Below are 19,223 nucleotides of genomic sequence, written 5' to 3' on the forward strand. Positions count from 1 at the left end.
TGATCTGCACAACAGGTTACAACTAAGCTGAGGGGTTAATGAAAGGAGTCTGCAGAGGGAAATTAGAAGAGACAGGGTTAGTTCCTCCAGAAATTAGACTGTTAAATCAAGGGAGAGTGTGTATGAAATACATGTATGGTGCAATATACTGTGTATATATAGGCCTATGCTCTCTCTGTGTGAGGGTGTGCATGTGTGAGTGTGTGAGGGGATTAAAGGGGGGGACTGTGTGTTGCATTTGTGGTTATATCTGATTTAATTTGCATATTTGGGACAATAATGTTTACCTTGACTCAGACACAACACCAGTACTTCACTGTCACACTGTTCCTTTAACATCAGTACAACAGGCCGCGAGCTGCTCTCTCTGTGTGGCGGACATGTCGAGGCAGGTTGTGCTCTTATTTCTGCTCTGAAAATGCCTGTTGGCCCCGAGAGCACCGTGCTCCCGCCTAATGTTCGCGTCTGTCACACAAAGACAGCGTGCTTCTGAGCGTGGGTGTAGTGTCAGGCATGTGGTGTCAGGTCAGGACATGAGGCTCTCCACCAGGGGCCCAGAGGACACCCACCTCCCTGCAGTATCCTACGCCACAGCTGAAGCCACAGGCTGGCATTTCCCACACAAGCACCAAATAAAATGTTTACGAGGAAACTCTCTGTAATCTCTCTCTACTTTCCTCTAATCCGTGTCTGTTTCTTGTCTCTTAGTCGCCTGCAGTATCATAAATGTAAGACTTTATCCATCATATGAATATACTCTTACGTTTCATAAACTAGCACTGGAGTTTATATTTATTTATGTTAAACTTAATCTATCTTGGCTGATCTCCTACTTTCTATATAACTGTCCTACACATTCACTCACAGTTGCTCTTTTGCTCCTCATGTTCATGTTGGATTAAGGATCATTGATGGGTCTGTCACACTGCTAAGGAAGCTGTTAGCCCCGGGCTAAGACAGCGTACACACTGGCACAATCCTGACACATTCCAAGTGGGCTAAACCCGACTTTAGCCTGGGGCTTCCTGTTCTGCTTGTGAACAGGGTGAGCCTTGTGTTTGTGGGACTAACCCCTGAAAATAGACTTAAAAGTAATTTAATCATTTTATTCAGGCAGGCAAAAAAGGCGAGCTGAGTGCTGGGCAGGAGACTTGATTTACTGGGAACTGTGGTGGAGGGACGCACATGGAGAAAGCTGCTAGCCATAATGGACTATATCAGCCACCCTCTCCACAACATCCTGGCTGGAAAGAGGAGCAGCTGCAGCGAGCGACTCGTCTCATTGCTCTGCAGGACTGAGAGGTTCAGGAGATCTTGTAATTGATGGGTGGGATCTATATGTAATGAATCAGGGATAAATAAAGTATCTATCTATCTACCCACTTTCTGCTTCTCCTCCACTATACTTCAAAGGGAAATATTGCACTTTTTACTCTACTACAATCATTTAATAACTATAGTTACTTGTTACTTTACAAATCAAATGTTGTGCACTCAAACCGTATGAAAATACACGAGTGCAGCTGAAAAGATAAGTTCACTGTTTAGAAATTTAATTGGCAACTATTTTGAAAATCTTTTAAGTTATTTTTTTTATATAAATATTTTGTGATTCCTTGTAATTACTTCAATTATTTTGATTCATTAAATGTTGTTAAATGATCTGCATCAATGCATTTTCACGCCTGCACATACATACTTCTACTTACAGTTTTTCTCACTTTTTCTCAGTCGCTTTGGTGCATTTCTCACATCACTATTAACATTTGCACAAGAGTTAGTGCATTTCTCAAAACAGTTAGTGCAAACTGCAAAACCTAGTTGATAACCTGCAAAACTGTGTCACTTGCTCAAAATGGATAGTTCATTCCTCAAAAGCAAGTATTCATGTCAGTGAAAGTGTCAGTGTCATCAAAATGAAAGGTCCTGGCACCATTGTTTATGAACAAGAGAGTCAAATGGCTTTGTCAAGTTCTTATTGTGACAGTTTACTCTGTAAGTGTTTTCCAATGCACAAAAGTCAGATCTTAGTGACACTACCTGAAAATACTCAAGACAGCACTATACACTATTTGCACAGCCATTTGAAAACTACAGTAAAGATACACATTACTGTATTTAGTGAGGTAACAGAGTACAAGACACTGAATATGTGTGTTTCACATTTTTACTGCAATTCTAATTTGTTCACAGCATTGTGCAAAAGAAAAATACACACTTACTTATTACTCACGTATGACACAATGACAGTAGTGCAGATTGTTTAGTGCTGAATTACTGTCCAATATACACACCTGTACTCCCGACGAAATGTTTAAATAATTGAATTTACAGTGGTTCTCCCAACATTTGGCTGCACCCTTCAACCAGCTTCAGCCATTGTGAGGCTGTGATTGACGACATGGTCCACAACTGTAGCCACAGTTTCATCAGGAATCCGCCTATATATTTGGCCTCTTCTTCCTCTTCCCCTGTTTTGTCCCCTTCCCCTTCCTCCCCGCATCCTCACCCCTGTTCCACGACATTGACTTTCCATTTCTGTGTCACAATATTGTAAAAATGGTACACACTATGCCCTGCTCAGATCATATATGTTTGCCAAGTGAAGGTTCATGGGACTCAGCTTTGAGTGACTGTGGAGAAGTGGCTTATCATTGGTTACAACTAATGCTTCACACACTCCTCCTCATCAGTGAAAGCTGAGCTTCACCTGAGAGGAATTGTTCAGTTTAGGAGACATTTTCAGGAAAAAATGATAAAGAAATGTATAAAATTTGCTTGACAGATTGACAATTAGTTCAACATTTTTGTATGTAATGACTCAAGCAATGAAATGAGGACTATTAGTTTTATAGGGAACGACTATTCAGTGTTCATAAGTATAGTTCATTTTGACTGACATGACATAAGCAAGTGATAATGTTATAAAACAGCAGAGAATTGTATGAAAGCAATTGATGCATGTGCAAAAGCATTTGCAGTTTGTTGGAAGGAATGAGAAACTGCTGTTATGATGTGCACAAATGACTAAATGTTGTGGAGGCTGAACTAACAGTTATGAGAATTTTAATTCTGATCAGAGAAATGCACCGAGAAAAACTGTAAGTGACATTTTCAACGCAGGACTTTTACCAGTAACAGAGTATTTTTACAGTGTGGTATTAGTACTTTTGACTTTTACCTAAGTAAAGGATCTGAATACTTCTTCCACCACTATTTGCTTTTATAGCTCTGAAAAAATACTTTTAATAATTGTATGTCCTTTCATATTGCATCAACTTTGCCTCAAGTTTAGCACATTAAATGATCAATACTTTCTCATGACTGAAAAATCAAGGTAAATAATTTCTTGTTGATGTGTTCAGAGAAGTCTTTTACACAGTGTGCCCTTTTTGTAATTTTCTTATGTTTTGTTTGTTTGGTTTTTCTTTTGTTTTGTTGTACTTTAGGTAGCTTTGTGTAACGTCTTGGCTAAGGGACCACGGATGAAGCAAAGCTTTCTGGCTGATTATGGCACTTTTAAACCATCGTCCCTTCTTAAATTAACTAAACAAAATGTCCTTTTTATGTTGCATTAGTTTGTATTTTGAAAAGAAACAGACAGGCTCCAGGCAGCAGGGGGCGCCAGAGTCTCACACACTCGCTCTGTTGGCAGAGTCCTTAGTTTACATTCCTGCAGGTCTTGGCAGTGTCAGAGTGTGTAAGTGTGTGAATAAAGAGGCAGAGATACAGTTCTGAGGTTTTTACACTGCACCAGAGACAGACAGAGAGGAAACTGTGCAGTTTAAATAAACACAGGGGGGTGTTTGATTTTCTGTGTTCTCTGCTCTGTCACTGTAAATCAAACGCACCTCAAAGGGCCTGAAATGTTTGAAACGTCCTCTGGAATAATGCTGGGGTCAGTGATGGTGTGTTCAGACGCAGATGTGTTTCTCTCATTCAGTCTGAAGCTTTCAGGTTTCTCTGCAGCTCAGAAATCAGCTGTATGCGATGTTTTCTGACGTCACCATGACGAGGAGGAGAGATCTGTTTATGTTTTTAGTGTTTGGTATGAAAAACTTACTTTGTAATATCTTTATCTGAAACTCTTCTTAGCCCTGAGCTCATGTACAAGATGTTAGCATGAGCTGAGACTGTTAACTCTGAACTGAGCTTAGAAATGTTCTTTGGTCTGGGGAGAAATGGATAACCTGCTACACATTGTTGTCTTGTGTGTCTTGTCTTATTCATGGTCACTGTTTTTTGTTTGTTTTTTCCAAATGAACAAAGAAGAGTAAACATGGAAGTTACATTACCTCACTTACTGCACAGTTTAAATTACAGAGGAACACAGTGAATACTTTACTTCCTACCTTCCCTTTATGTCATCCCACTGGCATGTGGCTTTTATCTTCTGTCACTGCTGAGTAACAACGTGTTAGCAGGGTTGGGCAGTAATGGCTTACATGTAATCAGGATTATGTAATCAGATTACAAAAAATAAGATTACAGATTACAATTGAGAAAATGTGTAGTTAGATTCTAGTTATATTGTCAAGGATTACTTGATTACATTTTTTTTACGTCAAAATATGGCAATTTTAAAATTATAAAACCTTTTTATTATAAGTCACTTTTAACTCATGAAAAGCGTGGGTTTCATAGACAAGCGCACAGCTTTATGGTTGACCTGGTGGGAGTAAAAGTAATGGCCACAGCAGCCTTCCATTCCTGGTAATATCGCCATCATTTCGACTTCAGAAATGTGGATGTTGTAGAACACATAGTACACCTGTAGTTTGTGCCAGTACAGGTTTTGTCAGGGTGATTTGACTTGACCGACTGTAAAAGCTGAATATTCAAAATGCATTTTATTTCAATTGGAAATTTTTATGGACATAAAATTCTTGAGGCTGCGTCCATTGTTTTGTATCAGGTGCAATATTTTTAATGTGTTATTCCAAATTATTCAGATTAAATTATATATTTTTTATAATCCAGTGGAATATGTGTGTAATCACAAAATTCACCACGTAATTTGTATTCAGTACACATTTCAAAGTAATCTGATCCAACCCTGCATGTTAGCCCTGAGATAAGACGTTTAAATAGTTACTGCACTGCTAGTCTTACGGGAAATAAGCCCAAATTAACGACTTTTATTGTGGTACAAATTTGAAGCAGTTCATTTACAAGTGTAACTAGATAAGTAAAATGAACACTGTTAATGTAGATTATTTTAAATTTTTGTAAAATCAGATTCATTTTGTAGAAAACCCTCTCAGGTTTATTAGAATTAACATAATTTATTTAATGGTTTATCTTGTTTGCTGTTTCTTAATTTAAACAGCGAACTACATAACATGGCGCACCTTGCCTGTAACTTTTGAGTAGGCAAAGCTGCAGCTGGAGCAGCTACACGCCTCGCCCACAACATCGACATGTCAGTCAGCTCCCGTCGCCCCATTCACTCAGACGCAGAAGGCATGAAGAAAGTTAGCAATTAGCTTGCTACTGTATGAAGCACAAGGTTGCAAAATGTCAGTTAAGATAAGGAAAAGGGTTACATCTTGTTACTTATAAGGTGAATAAAGTTTTCATGTAGAATTAATTATAAAGTGGATTATTGCTATGTTTGGCCTCATGTTTTTTAACTACGACTTGTAGCGGGGTTCAAATAACTGCTGCATCTGTGGGTTAGTGGTGGGCGAGGACTGTAGGGGCGTGTCAAATGGAATATGTCTGCAGATATTAGGTCACACAATTTTTCAGGTTGGTGAAGTGATGATGATGATGATGATAAGGTGATGTATCATGTCTGTTGTTGGCATTCAGCCTATGAGACAGACATTAAAAGGTTTCACTCTAAAGAAGCTGTCCCTGTGCTGTTGCTTTACCCACATCTCTAGAGTACTTTAAATACAGTAACTAAAAGATTGAACACTAGGAGTAATCAGCATTAAAATAGCTAATCACCAAATCTGGTGATAATGTGTTTATTTATTTATCTGTTTTGCAGCCAGCTTTTCACGTTGAACATTACAGTCAAAGTCAAATTATATTTACTATATCAACACTGCAGACCACCCCAGCAGTGTTTACTATGTCAACACTGCTGGGGTGGTCTGCATGATGTGAATTTGTTTGGCTCAACACGTCCACGCTAAGTCGCTATTAGCCTCGAGCTAACTGGAGCTGATTTCAAACAAAATCAGCACAACAGCCAGGTGCTGACGTTTCATCTCCACTGCTGGAAATAAAACAACAGAAGAAGAGCAAGAGTCCAACAATGTCATCAATTGTTATAAAAATCTGTGTCGTCAAATCTTCTGCACAACTTTTACACCTCAGAACAAAAACACTGAGGAGGATTTTCTGATGTTTCCAATCTGAACAGATTCAGGAGGGAGCTGAACTCACAGCTCAAGTCTCTGGTCCTCCTCCACTGAGAGGATGTTTACACATCACTCTGTGTGTGTGTGTGTGTGTGTGTGTGTGTGTGTGTGTGTGTGTGTGTGTGTGTCTCATCCGGGTTGAGCAGAGTCATGCATTTTTTCCATTACCCTCATCAAATCAATGTTAAACACTCCCCCTCCATACTGTCCCTGTAGAACCACACAGAGAGAGAGTGTGTGTGTGTGTGTGTGTGTGTGTGTGTGTGTGTGTGTGTGTGTGTGTGTGTGAGAGAGAGAGAGAGAGAGAGAGAGAGCAAAAAGCCCGATCAATAAGCAGATAGGATATTTGATCAGTAAAAACTGGGACAACCAGTCTGCCTGATGTGTTTTCCAGATAAACTGCTGCAGATTTAAACCAGTTTGTCGTCATTTCACAGCAGCTCAGGTTCATTTCTCTTCACTTCTTATAAAGACAAAAAAAATGACCTTGGTGTCCTCTAGCGCCACCAGCAGGTTCACATGTGAAATATTGTCATGAACTTTAAAACAGATGAAAATGACTGAAAATGGGAAAGCAGCAGAATTAAAAAAAAAAACAAACCTCCTCCTACAGCTCTCGCCTTCTGTCCTAAGCCCCTCCCACCACACGACCACGGGCATATGCACATGCTGCATACAGCAACACAGTGTTTCCAATACATTGATTTATTTAATCTGATTTCATTGCACAGTTGCCTGCAGCGCATTCACTCAGCCTCTCCTTGTCCCGCTCTCTGTTTATCAGACCACAAATGAAACAAGACTTAGCTAGCTAACATTAGCCTCACTCCCCGCCGCTGTACACTGCTTTGCTGGTAGGAGAGCTGGCAGCAGCCCGGAGACAGGCCTGTAGTCAGGAGATGTAGCAGCTCAAATTTGGCCAGTGCTGCGGCTGCTGACTGGGGGTCTGTCTCTGGGGCTGCTGCCTTCTCTCCTACCGGTGAAGCAGTCCACAGTGGCGGGGAGCGAGGCGGATGGCACACTGTGATTCAAGAATCTCGCTAACGTTAGCTACAAAAATGTGAACTTGAAGCCGCAGCTGTGAGCCTTTCACTCCAGTGAAAAGACGCTCTCTGATTCTCTGAAATTCTTCGTCGATATTGACATGTTTTGTTTTGTTTTCTTTATCGTCAAACTCATCTGGACAGTGTTGGCAGTTGTTGCCAATACCACAGTCTGACTCAGCGGATGTAGACTGTGGATATATACCTACCATGGCCAGCTATTTCTGCTCCATCCCCCTCCACGCATGCTATACCATTTTCCAAGAGCATCGTCGCTGCTTCCTGGGCTTAGCGCTGCCTAAGACCATTGTGATTGGTTTAGAGAAATACAAACAACCCAGAGTGTCATTTTCCACTACACCAGAATGATAATAGGTGCATCCAGACCTTTCTGTCACACTGACAAAGAGCTGTGGCTACATGAACCTACCCATGCAGCAACTGTCTCTGCAGGATTCTCTGCCACTCAATCAGGCTTGTGGAACAGCCAATAGGAACGACCTGTGATCAGCTAAAGTCTCTCATCACAACCTAGATTTTCTAAAGCCTGAAAACAGAGCCAAGAGGAGGTGCAGAAGCCTATTTGGTAAATAGCAAATGGACCTGCACTTGTAGCGTCTTTCTAGTCTTTCAACCACTCAAAGCACTTTTTACACTCCGAGTCCCATTCATCCATTCACATACACATATTCATACACTGGTCGCCGAGGCTAGGTGCCACCTGCTATTTTTAACACACTTACACACCAATGGAACAGCCATCAGGAGCAATTTGGGGTTCAGTATCTTGCTCAAGGACACTTCAACACGCAGACTAGAGGAGCAGGAGTTTGAACTACTGATCTTCCAACTAATGGATGACCTGTTCTACAGCCAGAGCCACAGCTGCCCCTGCAGACCACTTAAATTATATGCTCAAAGTTTTTGTACAGGATTTTTTGCTCAGTGACACTAAAACAAAACCTCAACCTACCTCAGCTTTAATTTATCTGATATTTGGTTTTATCTGCAAAACTAAAGACAGCCTGAACTGCACTTTGTGTTTTGAAACATTAGCATGTAAACATGCTAAGACGGTGGGTGAACATGGTAAATATTTCTCTAGCGTGACTGTGAAGTCTTAAGTGTTGTTTAAATCCAACCTCCACCAAAAGCATGTCTTATGTTTGGGCCATTAGCACGGTTACAAAGAGACAGTGTTTGTATGCAGCCTGTCGTGTTATGAGTCACTGTCCCATCCATCAGCCGAACACACCGTCTGTGTTTTGTCAACCTCACACAGGAGTCAGGATGCAACTCTGATGTTATGATGACCACTCAGTTAAAACCGCCTCTTCTTCAACTGTGGCTAATGGACCTCACGTCCCCATGGCAACAGTAAACATCCAAGAGGCCCGGGGGTTTTCATGTGGTGACCTGAGAAGAGTGTGTTTAGTTATGATCTCCTCTCCTGCAGGGGAAGAGATCATGACTGAAAACAAGACACACATGAGAAGATTTGATTAGTAATTTTACATTAAAGCAAAGAATTATAAAAAAGAACCAAATAATCTAAATCTAATAAAAACATAAAATCAAATGAAGATAATGGCTCAAATCATAAAATGATCTAAAATGAATAAAATAAAGAACAATTTACCGCTCACAAAGCCCTGCTTTTCATAACTTAACCTTTAAACACTGAAGAAAAGCTAACTCCTAGTTTGGAAGTATTGTCAGGTCACTACTGTAGGCAGTGAGCTTGTTAGCCTGACATGTTGACGTTAGCAGCTTCGTTAAAGCAGATAAATACAATGTTAAATCCGTTCCTAACAATGTGCTCCTATTTTTTTCGGTTTTGGAACAATCTAAAAAACAAAGACAACCAGGTCTCACTTAGTCTCTTACACAGACACTGATGATGACTTCCGTACTTCCGCGACCAACGGCTGATTAGCTTTGCCTTACACCCGCCTACACCAGAATTGCTGTTCCCCGAATTGTTGTCTATAGTACAACAGAAAAGGAAGTGTTCAGGGCATCGCAAGAAGAGATTAAAATGGATATGATTTCATTAGATTCAGCTATATTGCAGAGCTGCAATGTCCACAAGATTGGAGAAGGATTTACAGCGTGCCATACCCATGGCAATGCCGTCACGTGGTCTGGATATCCCCGTCCATTTCTATTACAAAACGAAAGACAAATGTCCCCAGACTCCCATTCCGAAGTAAGGGAGGCTGGTCACGCGAGACTAGGCCTCACTCTGAAGTCTTTGAAATCCAGTGCTTGGGCAGTGACTTGCGGCATAGGACACCGACAAAAAAAGCATGTATCACTGGGTGACACACCTATTCACATAATATCTCAGTTAAAAATAGGAAAGAAAGAAATGTCATCAGTACACGAGCTTCGTCATGAGTAAGATACATGAAATTATATGATGGCAATAAAAAGTATTAAAAAAAACAAGAAGTTCATTCTTCCAGTCAGCGATTTCACACATATGACAACAGAAAACATTCTAGCGTTCAAACTCGTGCGAACAACACGACGCGAAAATTCGCATCTCATTTGGTGTGAACACAACATTAGGCTACTGGACATCTGTAAAACACAATCTTGAAAGGACTGTTCATTTTAGACTTTATTCTGCACAGTGTTGAACTGAAAACAACAGAAACCTCAGGAGAACAGCACAGTGGACACAGTGGAAAATACAGAACATCCTGAACAGACACCTGTTGACACACACACACACACACACACACACACACACACACACACACTGAACACTCATCCATCAGCCCAACAGTTATGATCCGTCACAGTCAGTTTTCTCCGTCATCTGTAGGAAAAGTCACAAAAACGTTGGGACCAAACGGTCAAACAGGAAAACAAGTTGTTCACTGTGATCACAGCGACGCACGTCACGGTCAGCTGACTCCTTTCGCCACTGATTCTTTTTATTGTTGACTCACTGAATGTGACAATCACCGCAGACGCCACCATCCACGCTATCCCACCCAGAGAGAACTTCAACAAGTCAAAGAAGATCCAACCTGCCACTCCTGGAGGACATGGGTCTTCAGAGGACGGCCAGGTCATGGCAGCTCTTGGACCGCACTTTGACCGCCATGCGCTGGTTGTTGCGTGCCACCAGTCGGTCCAGGAAGCGGCGAGCCTTCTGGGTGAGGCTCTCTTTGCGTCTGTATATGGAGCGTCGGCGCTGAATGGCCTCACTACCGTCCTGACGGAGGCGGATCTGTCGGATCACACCCTCAAACAGCTCGGTCACGTTATGTTGCAGAGACGCCGACGTCTCAATGAACTTACAGTCAAACACCACTGCACACGCTCGGCCCTCTGGGAAAAAAATACACAAGAAAGAGGGTAAATTATAAAAACAGCATCAGTTAATCTTTGGTAACTTGTTCCATATAGATATGTGTATGTATGATACCCCTTTGACCTTTGACACCCACCTTCTACAGCAACTTCTCGTGACCGGACCAGGTCACTCTTGTTGCCCACGAGGATGATGGGCAGGTTTTCAGCCTGGCGGATGCGTCGCAGCGTGATTCGGAGCTCAGCGGCAGCGTCAAAGCTGGAGCGGTCAGTTACAGAGTAGACGATGACGTAAGCACTTCCGACCTTTAGACAGTCGTCTTGAGAGGTGTCGTCCTCCCCCTCCTGACAGGAAGAGAGACAAAAGTCTACGATTAACTTTGCTAGTTCGGGTGAGAGTCGGAGTGACAGCAGGATGAGTCTAGCAATGTTCACAAGGTCTTCCCTGGAAAGTTTGCTCTGAAGAATGCTGGGACATGTAGTTTCTTGTGTGCTCTGGGTCCAATCATGGCAGTGCTTAATGCTGCGTTCAAATGAGGTCATGTTTACAGTGTTCATGAGATGAGTCCATATTTGTTTGTTTGTTTGTACTGTTTATTCCGAATATGCAAATGAACATGACATATGAACGCCCCCTCTTGTGGTATCACAGCCTCGTAGTGACAAAATTTATGTAAGCTCTGAGTTCACGAGTCGTAATGTGTTAGCTGATGTTTTCAGAAATGGTACAGACCATGGGTGTTATTTCTTTGTTTTTCATAATTTTATGATGTGTCTGGGGAAAATGTTGATAATCCCAACAGCTTCATCTTTTTCCTCTGACATCGTGCCTTTGCATTTCCTGCATCACACGACCCACTGTTTGCTAAATCGTTAGTCTCAGTGGCTTCCTGACTCCGACAGTAGCGTATATGTTGCCGTTGCCCAGCAGCAGTGCTCTCACAACTTGAACCACTTGAATGCCAATCATATCATGAACACATTCTCACTCCGACCTGGTCACATATCAAGGTTTGCAATGTACCCTGGCTGCGTTAGTTAGGAAATTTAACATTTACATACAGTCTCTTTGAAAATAAACGTACTATGTCAGTACAACACCATGAATTGACATTTTTTTCCTTCAACAACAACAGATTTTCATGTCATAACCACAAGCTCATGAGTTCCATTTAATGTCAGCATAATCAATCAATTCAATTTTATTTATAAAGCCCAATATCACAAATCACAATCTGCCTCACAAGGCTTTACAGCATACGACATCCCTCTGTCCTTTGGACAACTGAATCTACATAGACTGAGCTCAACAGTCAGAAGAATGCTGTGACGTCACAGCGTCACAAACAATCCAACATCCTAACAAACACTAATAAATTAGACAACCACTATGAATCTTTAAACTGAACTACATAATATTGTGTCAGTTTGAAAAGTGATTTGTGATTTCCATCTCTTTGCCTCAGGTGTCATGGCCTGATGAAACAGGCTCACTGGCCCTTTAATTCTCATTAACAATAAAACAACATGTCTTCTACTATGTTCACATTCTCATTTTTATCTTATAGTGTTACTGTTTTGCGATCTGCATTTATTTGTTGTTCTGTCAGAGACTCAATGATATTTCTGTTTAGATACTATATTGATGTAAATTGCTTTGGTTCCACAATCAAAGCCTCTCTGCAGCGGAGGAGGAGCAACAGGGAGTCTGCCTTTATCACACAGGTAAGCAACCGTGATCCTGACATTCAATCATTTTTTTAATCAATTTCACTTTTATGCAAAGAAACAACATGTATCTCCCAAATTCTGACTTACTGTCACAAAACAGGTTTTCTAGAGAGTATTCTGTAAAATGAACCTTTGCATAAAGTTTATCCATCTGTAAATAACAAAAGCTTTTCCAGTAAATGACATTTTATGATCGCAAAAAAACAAACTAATGTTTCTGAGATCACAAAATAATACTTTTGTTAGCATAAGGAATTATTTGTTTTTTATTTCATGATCTAAACAGAATTATTTCAAGTAAAAATAAAGTGTGAGTGCATCAGTCATCAGCCACATAAGGTCCCTTTGCAGGACACCATGTAGCTTTAATCCTTTACTTAAAAACTGACACCTAATGCTTCACAGCTGTGCTTCATCAACACACACACACACACTTTACCAGTTTGTCGTTCTCCCAGGTATCCATGACGATGAGTGTGGTCTCCTCTCCATCTACTGTCAGTGTCCGCTCATATGTGTCTTCTGTAACAAACAATAAACACAAACAATAAACAACAAGACTGAGAATGCTAACAGTTGCTAATTAGCACCAAAGCACACTGCGGTTTGGTCATAAACCAAAGTATTAGACATGTTAATACTTGATGGAGTTATCGCATTTACAAATGTTATGGTATTTCATGGCAATCTAACCAGTGGTTGCTGAGATATTTCAGTGACTCTGGACCAAAGTCGTGAACTGACCGACCAACATCTTCGTCCCTGGAGCAATGCCACTAGCACAGCTAAAAACAATAAACAACATGGAGCACCAACAACAAATCACAACTGCCTGTTATATCTGTGATCAAAAGAGACAAACAACAACCTGGTAAACAACAATGACATCACAGTTAATAACTTGAGGCAAACAACAGCATCAGGACTCTGAGCTATAACAACAACAATCAAAACATGTGAAAGTGAAGCAGAAAGTAACCCAGACACAGAGCTCAGTCGACCTGAAAGCTAACAGCAGACAGGCTCTGCCCCCACACACCATGTCAGACTACCACTGGATCAATACTGGTTGTCAATCATGGCCTGGATCCAATCAACACGTGACACAGGAGCTGATCGATAATGCCAGGTCAGTCAAGGTTGTGATGTCAGAGCAAGAACGCAGAAACTGAGCACTGAGGACTGAACTGGAGTTTGAAAGCCACAACACAACAATAGAACATGGTGGAAAACATCGATGGGGTTCTGCAGTGATTCAGTCAGTCGGTCACTTCCATTAATTTGTTGTTTTCAAACAGCTCTCTGTCAGACTTTTGCCGGCAGAAGGGCGGAGAGCTCTGGTTTCTTGTGGGGGGGGGGGAGCCAAACACCATTCAACTATACACACTGTGATGACACAGAGCTGGTTGACAATCGGCACTGTTTCACTGTCATGCAGAAAGTCAGTAAGGTGTTTGTTCAATACATTCATCAGTAAGACGATCAGAAGAAAAGTTCGCTTTTTATTTTGATCTGTCATCTAGGGCTGCCCCTGACTAGACATTTTCCTAGTCAACCAATAGTCATCATTTAGGGCCATTAGTCGACTAGTCACCCGCATGTTTACGATATTAATTAAATTATTAAATGATATATTGTGGGCGGGGCAACACAATGGTTTGAGTTGAAGGTGTGAGAAAGAATAGTATCAGTAACATTGTTAACACTGTGCTACATTACAGAGAAATACAAAACTGTACTAATGAACCTTCATTAATATAGGCCTATATTTTATCTACAAGTGCACGTCACTCACTGAGCGAGCCGCCTGTTAATGACGCTGTCGGCAAAGCAGTAATGATTGCGCTAAGTGGCTGATGGGCATGCATGTTTGGTTGACTATCGCGGGCAGCCCTGCTGTCAACCAATAAAAATCCTTTCCCACAGAAACCTCGGACGCTGAGACAAAATGGAAAGATAAGACCACATGAATTAACCAGACACCCAACATAACATCCCACCTCCAGGTTGTTCGTCTTTCTCTGTGATCCCAGCAAAGATTCCTGCGAGACTGGTCTTTCCGACGCCATGGTCGCCTAGCAACACCACTCTGTAAACACAGTCTGAGTCGCTTTGCGAATCGTCGTCAGAGTCTGAACTCCACTGGGCGCGGTAGTGGAGGGACTTGTCTCCAGGGTGGTAGGACGCCGACTGTCCCAGAGGAGGGTGGCTGCGTTGTGGGCGCGGCTGCTCGGGGTCTGGCTGGGTGCTGGCGGGGTGCACCGGATCCTGAAGGTCCCGAGTCCAGGATGGGTGCTGGTAGAAGTGGGCAGGAGGAATCGGTGTGCTGCATCGACGCCGCAAGGGCTCCTTCTCTCTCTGGGTGTTGAGGGTCATGTTGCTACGGTAACTGCATCAGGACAGGACGGGCCTGAGGGAGGAGACAGAAGGATTCAGGTTTTAGAAGCCTGGTTTACTTTGGTCTTTAAACATTTTCTACGACAAAGCATTGGTGCCGACCTCCAATAGTTTAACTTCTCACCTTGCTACAGTGATGTAGAAGTGTACTCCAGGGTGTGTCAGTACACTGTGACATCACTGTTTGTTGTGGTTACAGGTGCAACATACAGGAAGTCACACTGTAGCCCTTTTTACACAGAGATCCACGATAGGGCTGCAAAAAAAAACCTTTACTATGTCGCCTTTGCTTTCTTTGTACAGAACCAAATAACGCTGGCATCATGTTCCAGAGTGTGATTTCAGATAGCATGCTGGTATTCTCGAAACAAAAGAGGCGTGACGTGATGTGACATATTCACACCTGACAGCATTTTCTTAACAATAACAATGGCAAAACATGGCAATAACAATCATTTGCCATCCCTGTTACATGGCCATTGGTCTTGTTGCTAAACTGTTGCTATCTCCGCTGCTGCTCAAAGGCGAGACAACTCTGTCCCGCCATTCTGCGATCATATCTGTCATTACAGAACTACAAGGCGCAATAACGGCGCATCATTACCCCGCCTTGAGCAGGCAGTGAAAAAGGGGCTTCTGTGTTGGCTCACATGGTCTACACACCAGAAGTTCAAGTACAGCATTACGCTGTACTTGAACTTCTGGGCAAGTGTCTCTTGTATCTTGTATGTTGTATCTCAAGAGCCCTTGACTATACTGACTTGTAACTGTGCAAAGTTTGTCGCAAGAGAAGTGTTTTTACAGTACTCTACTGAAGGGGGCGATGTCTGTGCACTTCCCCCCGAGGGTGATTTCACACCTGCTCTGTTTGGTTTGATTCAATCGAACTCAAGTTTGTTTGCTCGCTAAGTGCAGTTAGTTTGGGCAGGTGCACACGGGTACGCACCAAAACAACCAGACTGAGGCCTTCTTGAAGAGGTGGTCTCAAACACAAACAAACTCTGGTGTGGTTCGTTTGTGGTGAGAAGGTGTTCCGACCTGGATGTGAAGCAACTGCAGTCACATGACACATTGTTTGGGTTAAACATGAGCATGTTACAGTCCTGGAGGATTATTAATGTGCACCTCCTCCTGTACTGCCTTAATATGCACATTCAGCACATCCAATGCATCAAAACATTGTTTTCTAGTTGGAGCCGCGCCTCGTTTTCAAACTGTATGGTTTGACTAAAATGAACAATGACAGCAATATAGTCCACGATGAGCAGCGCTAAAATCAACCTGCGTAGTTGTCCCTCCATTGTGACATTAGAAAGTGTCACATTTATCTTGCAAGTGTACTCTTCTTCAACGTTTGCTTTACTTCCTGGATTTTTCCCGCATGGAAATTCTGACCAATCAAGAGCAGCTTTCTCATGCAAGGGATTTGATCTGGTCCACTTGTAAATGCTGCCATGAGAACACGAACCAACTCTAGGCAACTTTGTAATAAAAGTAAAATGAAGACGAGATTCAGATGTACACTGAGCAAAGCTAGATTAGGTACGTCATATGATAACCAATCGCTGTCTAACAGGGAAACATGTATTAACATGGGAGCAGACTTCGGCACAACACTGGCAAAGAAACCTGAAACCTCCAGTGCAGAGCAGACTTATCAGAGAGCGCTAGTTTGCATTAGCATAGTGATAATCCTGAAAGCAAACATGGTAGAATGTGCAGTTTTTGGATGTAAACTGGACCCCAGAGCTTCTTTCCATGATCTACCAAAACCCCCATTGTAGCAGATATTATTGTGTGTTTTTGAAAATAAGACTAAATCATTTTATTTTCAATTGAGAGAGTGGTTGTGACTAAGCTTTCTCTCGTGTGTTTTGTACGAAGCTGGTATCACTCTTTTAAGATATAACTTCATCTGATTTCTGTTTTAATATCTTAATAGTAGTGTGTGGTGTGAAGGGAGCATGGGTTTTTGTTGGTCCAAAGAACACAGATACTGTACTCTAACTGTTCGTTTCCTAGCCAGCTCATGAAAGACTTACTGACATGCTGTTGCACCAACTTATAGCTGAGTTTGAACAGGGTTGAGGGGGTTGCACTAAAACTAAGTAAAAACAGGACACCACACATGACAGTCGTAACGTAGAGTTAAGACAGAATAAACCCGTTTGAGCAGGTACAAGTCGTTCCTTATTAAGAGTTGTGATGGAAACTGTTGGAGAGATAAGAGAGACTGATGACAGAGGAGTAGCAGAGGACATTTTTTCCGGTATTTACATTGAGAGCACATTTCCTGTGACATCTCTTTACATTCACAATGACACTGAGCATGCCTTGTGTTGTGCTGTGAAGAGCACAGCAGTGTTTTGTGCAAGCACACTTTATCACATACATTTCTTTCTCTTATCATTTTTTAAATAAAACAACTGTTGCGTTGAAAATGTTGAAACAAAATGTTGTAGGTCTCTTACAATGAACAATGCAGACTGGACCCAGAATAAGTTTAAATAACTGTGCACATACAGTTACATACAAACTCAGAAACATAAAACTGATTACACTGCATATGATTTGGTGCTCGAGCTCCAGGTTGAGTCCTGGTTACGAGACACCGAATGGACCCATGAGGACCACTAGCATGCATAAGAGAACACAGACACACAAACAAACCTCCTACAATAAATAATTCAGGTATTCAAAGGTGCCAAGTACGACAGTCATTGGTGGTGAGGGCGAGTTAGACCAGGTCATGGCTCCAGCTTTTACAGCTTTAAATAATCCTTCAAAATACCTGTGCATCACCAGTAATTATATTTTGATAACGTATCCTTATTTATCCACAACAAAACTACATACACTGGACAGTCAGGAGGTCAAAGGTCAGAGGTCTCTCATGTGCAGTAAAATGTCACATAGACTACAGTATGAATGACAGCTAGTTGAAAACAGTAAATGAACTACATCAGGTGCTTTTAGTAAAGTGAGAAACTCCTTACAAGCATATAAGAGCAACAAACTTATGTTCTCACATTTACTTTACATGTCACATGTCAGAAAAACATGTTTACCCATATCATTTGAATGCTTGTCAATGTCAAATGTGCCTGTGTGTAAATTTAACAAATGTGAAATATGTTGGACATGTGGTATTATATGTGAAACTGATGTTTATGCATGTGAAATATCTGTGTTGATATAATGTGAAATTGTTTCAGAACATTTCACAAGTGAGACTTTATGATAATGAATGTATGAAAACATAAATTTCACACATGCTTTTTTATAAAGGGACAGATAAAATACTCAAAATAATAAAAGCTGGAGCAGAATATAACATGCAGTAGACAGATACGTGTCTCTTACCGTGCACCCCATGAACAGTCCTGTGTCCGTCCAGCCTCAGTAAACAACAGAACTGAACTGGACCCTGTCTCTCTGTCTCTGTCGGTGTAACAGTACCCTGGTGCCACAGTAACCCGCCTGGAAAAAAAAAGTTCCACAACAGCGTTAAAAATTCAGCAGTGGAATCACAGAGTTATCTACCTCCCTCTGTGTGTGTGTGTGTGTGTGAGTGTGTGTGCAGTGTGTGTGTCAGAGCGACAGCAGAAGAGAAACAGATAACTGAAGAGGAGGGAGTGAGTGAGAGTGTGTGTGTTTGTGTGTGTGTGTGTGTGTGTGTGTGTTTTATCCGTGTGGAGGGGTGAGTTGGTTTAGGGAACATTTTTGGTCATTTCCTGTTTGACCTAAAACACAGTTTGACTTAATGAAAGAGTTCAGTCAGGACAGATTAGTTTACATATAAAACATTACATGATATAATTTTTCTCTATCTGGAGTTTCAGTCCAATTACAGATGAGCTTTTTTTACAGTCGTCAACATAAAACACAGAAAACTTAATCAACTGGATAAAAGCTTTAAATATTCACTTTATTAATGAACTCGAGAGCTACACAATTTTTTATTCTTTTTTGTACATAGGACATGCTTATAGCGATACTGTATTGTTGGCTAATGAAGAAAAAGGACTAATGATGCAAACTACCAGTTTTTTACTAATTAGCTGACTGATAATGAAACAGTTCACTGGCTAGCTGACAAAGGACCAGTTTACTAACTAACCAGTTCACTGATGAAGCACTAAGTGACAAGAGTACCAGTTACCTAGCTGTTACAGGTAGGCGAATTAAGGTCCCGGTCACACAGAAAGCGTTTTAGCAGCTGGAGGCAGCTTTTTGTAATTGTTTTTAATGAGAATTAAGCTTTTTTGCCTGTGGTTTTAGCATTACAATGTGCCTCACGTTTCTGCGCTCTAAGCACCTGGCGTTTTTGACGGAGCGCTCTGAACTCCTC

General features: G+C 41.5%; 1 protein-coding gene across 2 annotated transcripts; it reads right to left on the reverse strand.

Moving 5' to 3' along the window:
* Nucleotides 1-10,025: 10,025 nt before the first annotated feature.
* rem1 (RAS (RAD and GEM)-like GTP-binding 1) lies at nucleotides 10,026-18,519 on the reverse strand. Of its 2 annotated transcripts, XM_049583309.1 has the most exons (5): nucleotides 18,236-18,519; nucleotides 14,476-14,885; nucleotides 12,915-12,997; nucleotides 10,882-11,089; nucleotides 10,026-10,762 (listed from the first exon to the last, which is right to left on the reverse strand). In XM_049583309.1, exons 2-5 carry the CDS (start codon nucleotides 14,849-14,851, stop codon nucleotides 10,485-10,487), a joined length of 945 nt encoding a protein of 314 aa, XP_049439266.1. In that variant the 5' UTR covers nucleotides 14,852-14,885; nucleotides 18,236-18,519; the 3' UTR covers nucleotides 10,026-10,484. The 2 variants fall into 2 exon arrangements, with proteins under 2 accessions (XP_049439266.1, XP_049439348.1); XM_049583391.1 differs by lacking the exon at nucleotides 18,236-18,519 and having other exon boundaries at nucleotides 14,476-18,229.
* Between the last annotated feature and the right edge of the window lie 704 nt (nucleotides 18,520-19,223).

Source organism: Epinephelus fuscoguttatus, linkage group LG1 (assembly GCF_011397635.1).
Source record: "Epinephelus fuscoguttatus linkage group LG1, E.fuscoguttatus.final_Chr_v1".
Lineage (NCBI taxonomy): Eukaryota > Metazoa > Chordata > Actinopteri > Perciformes > Serranidae > Epinephelus > Epinephelus fuscoguttatus.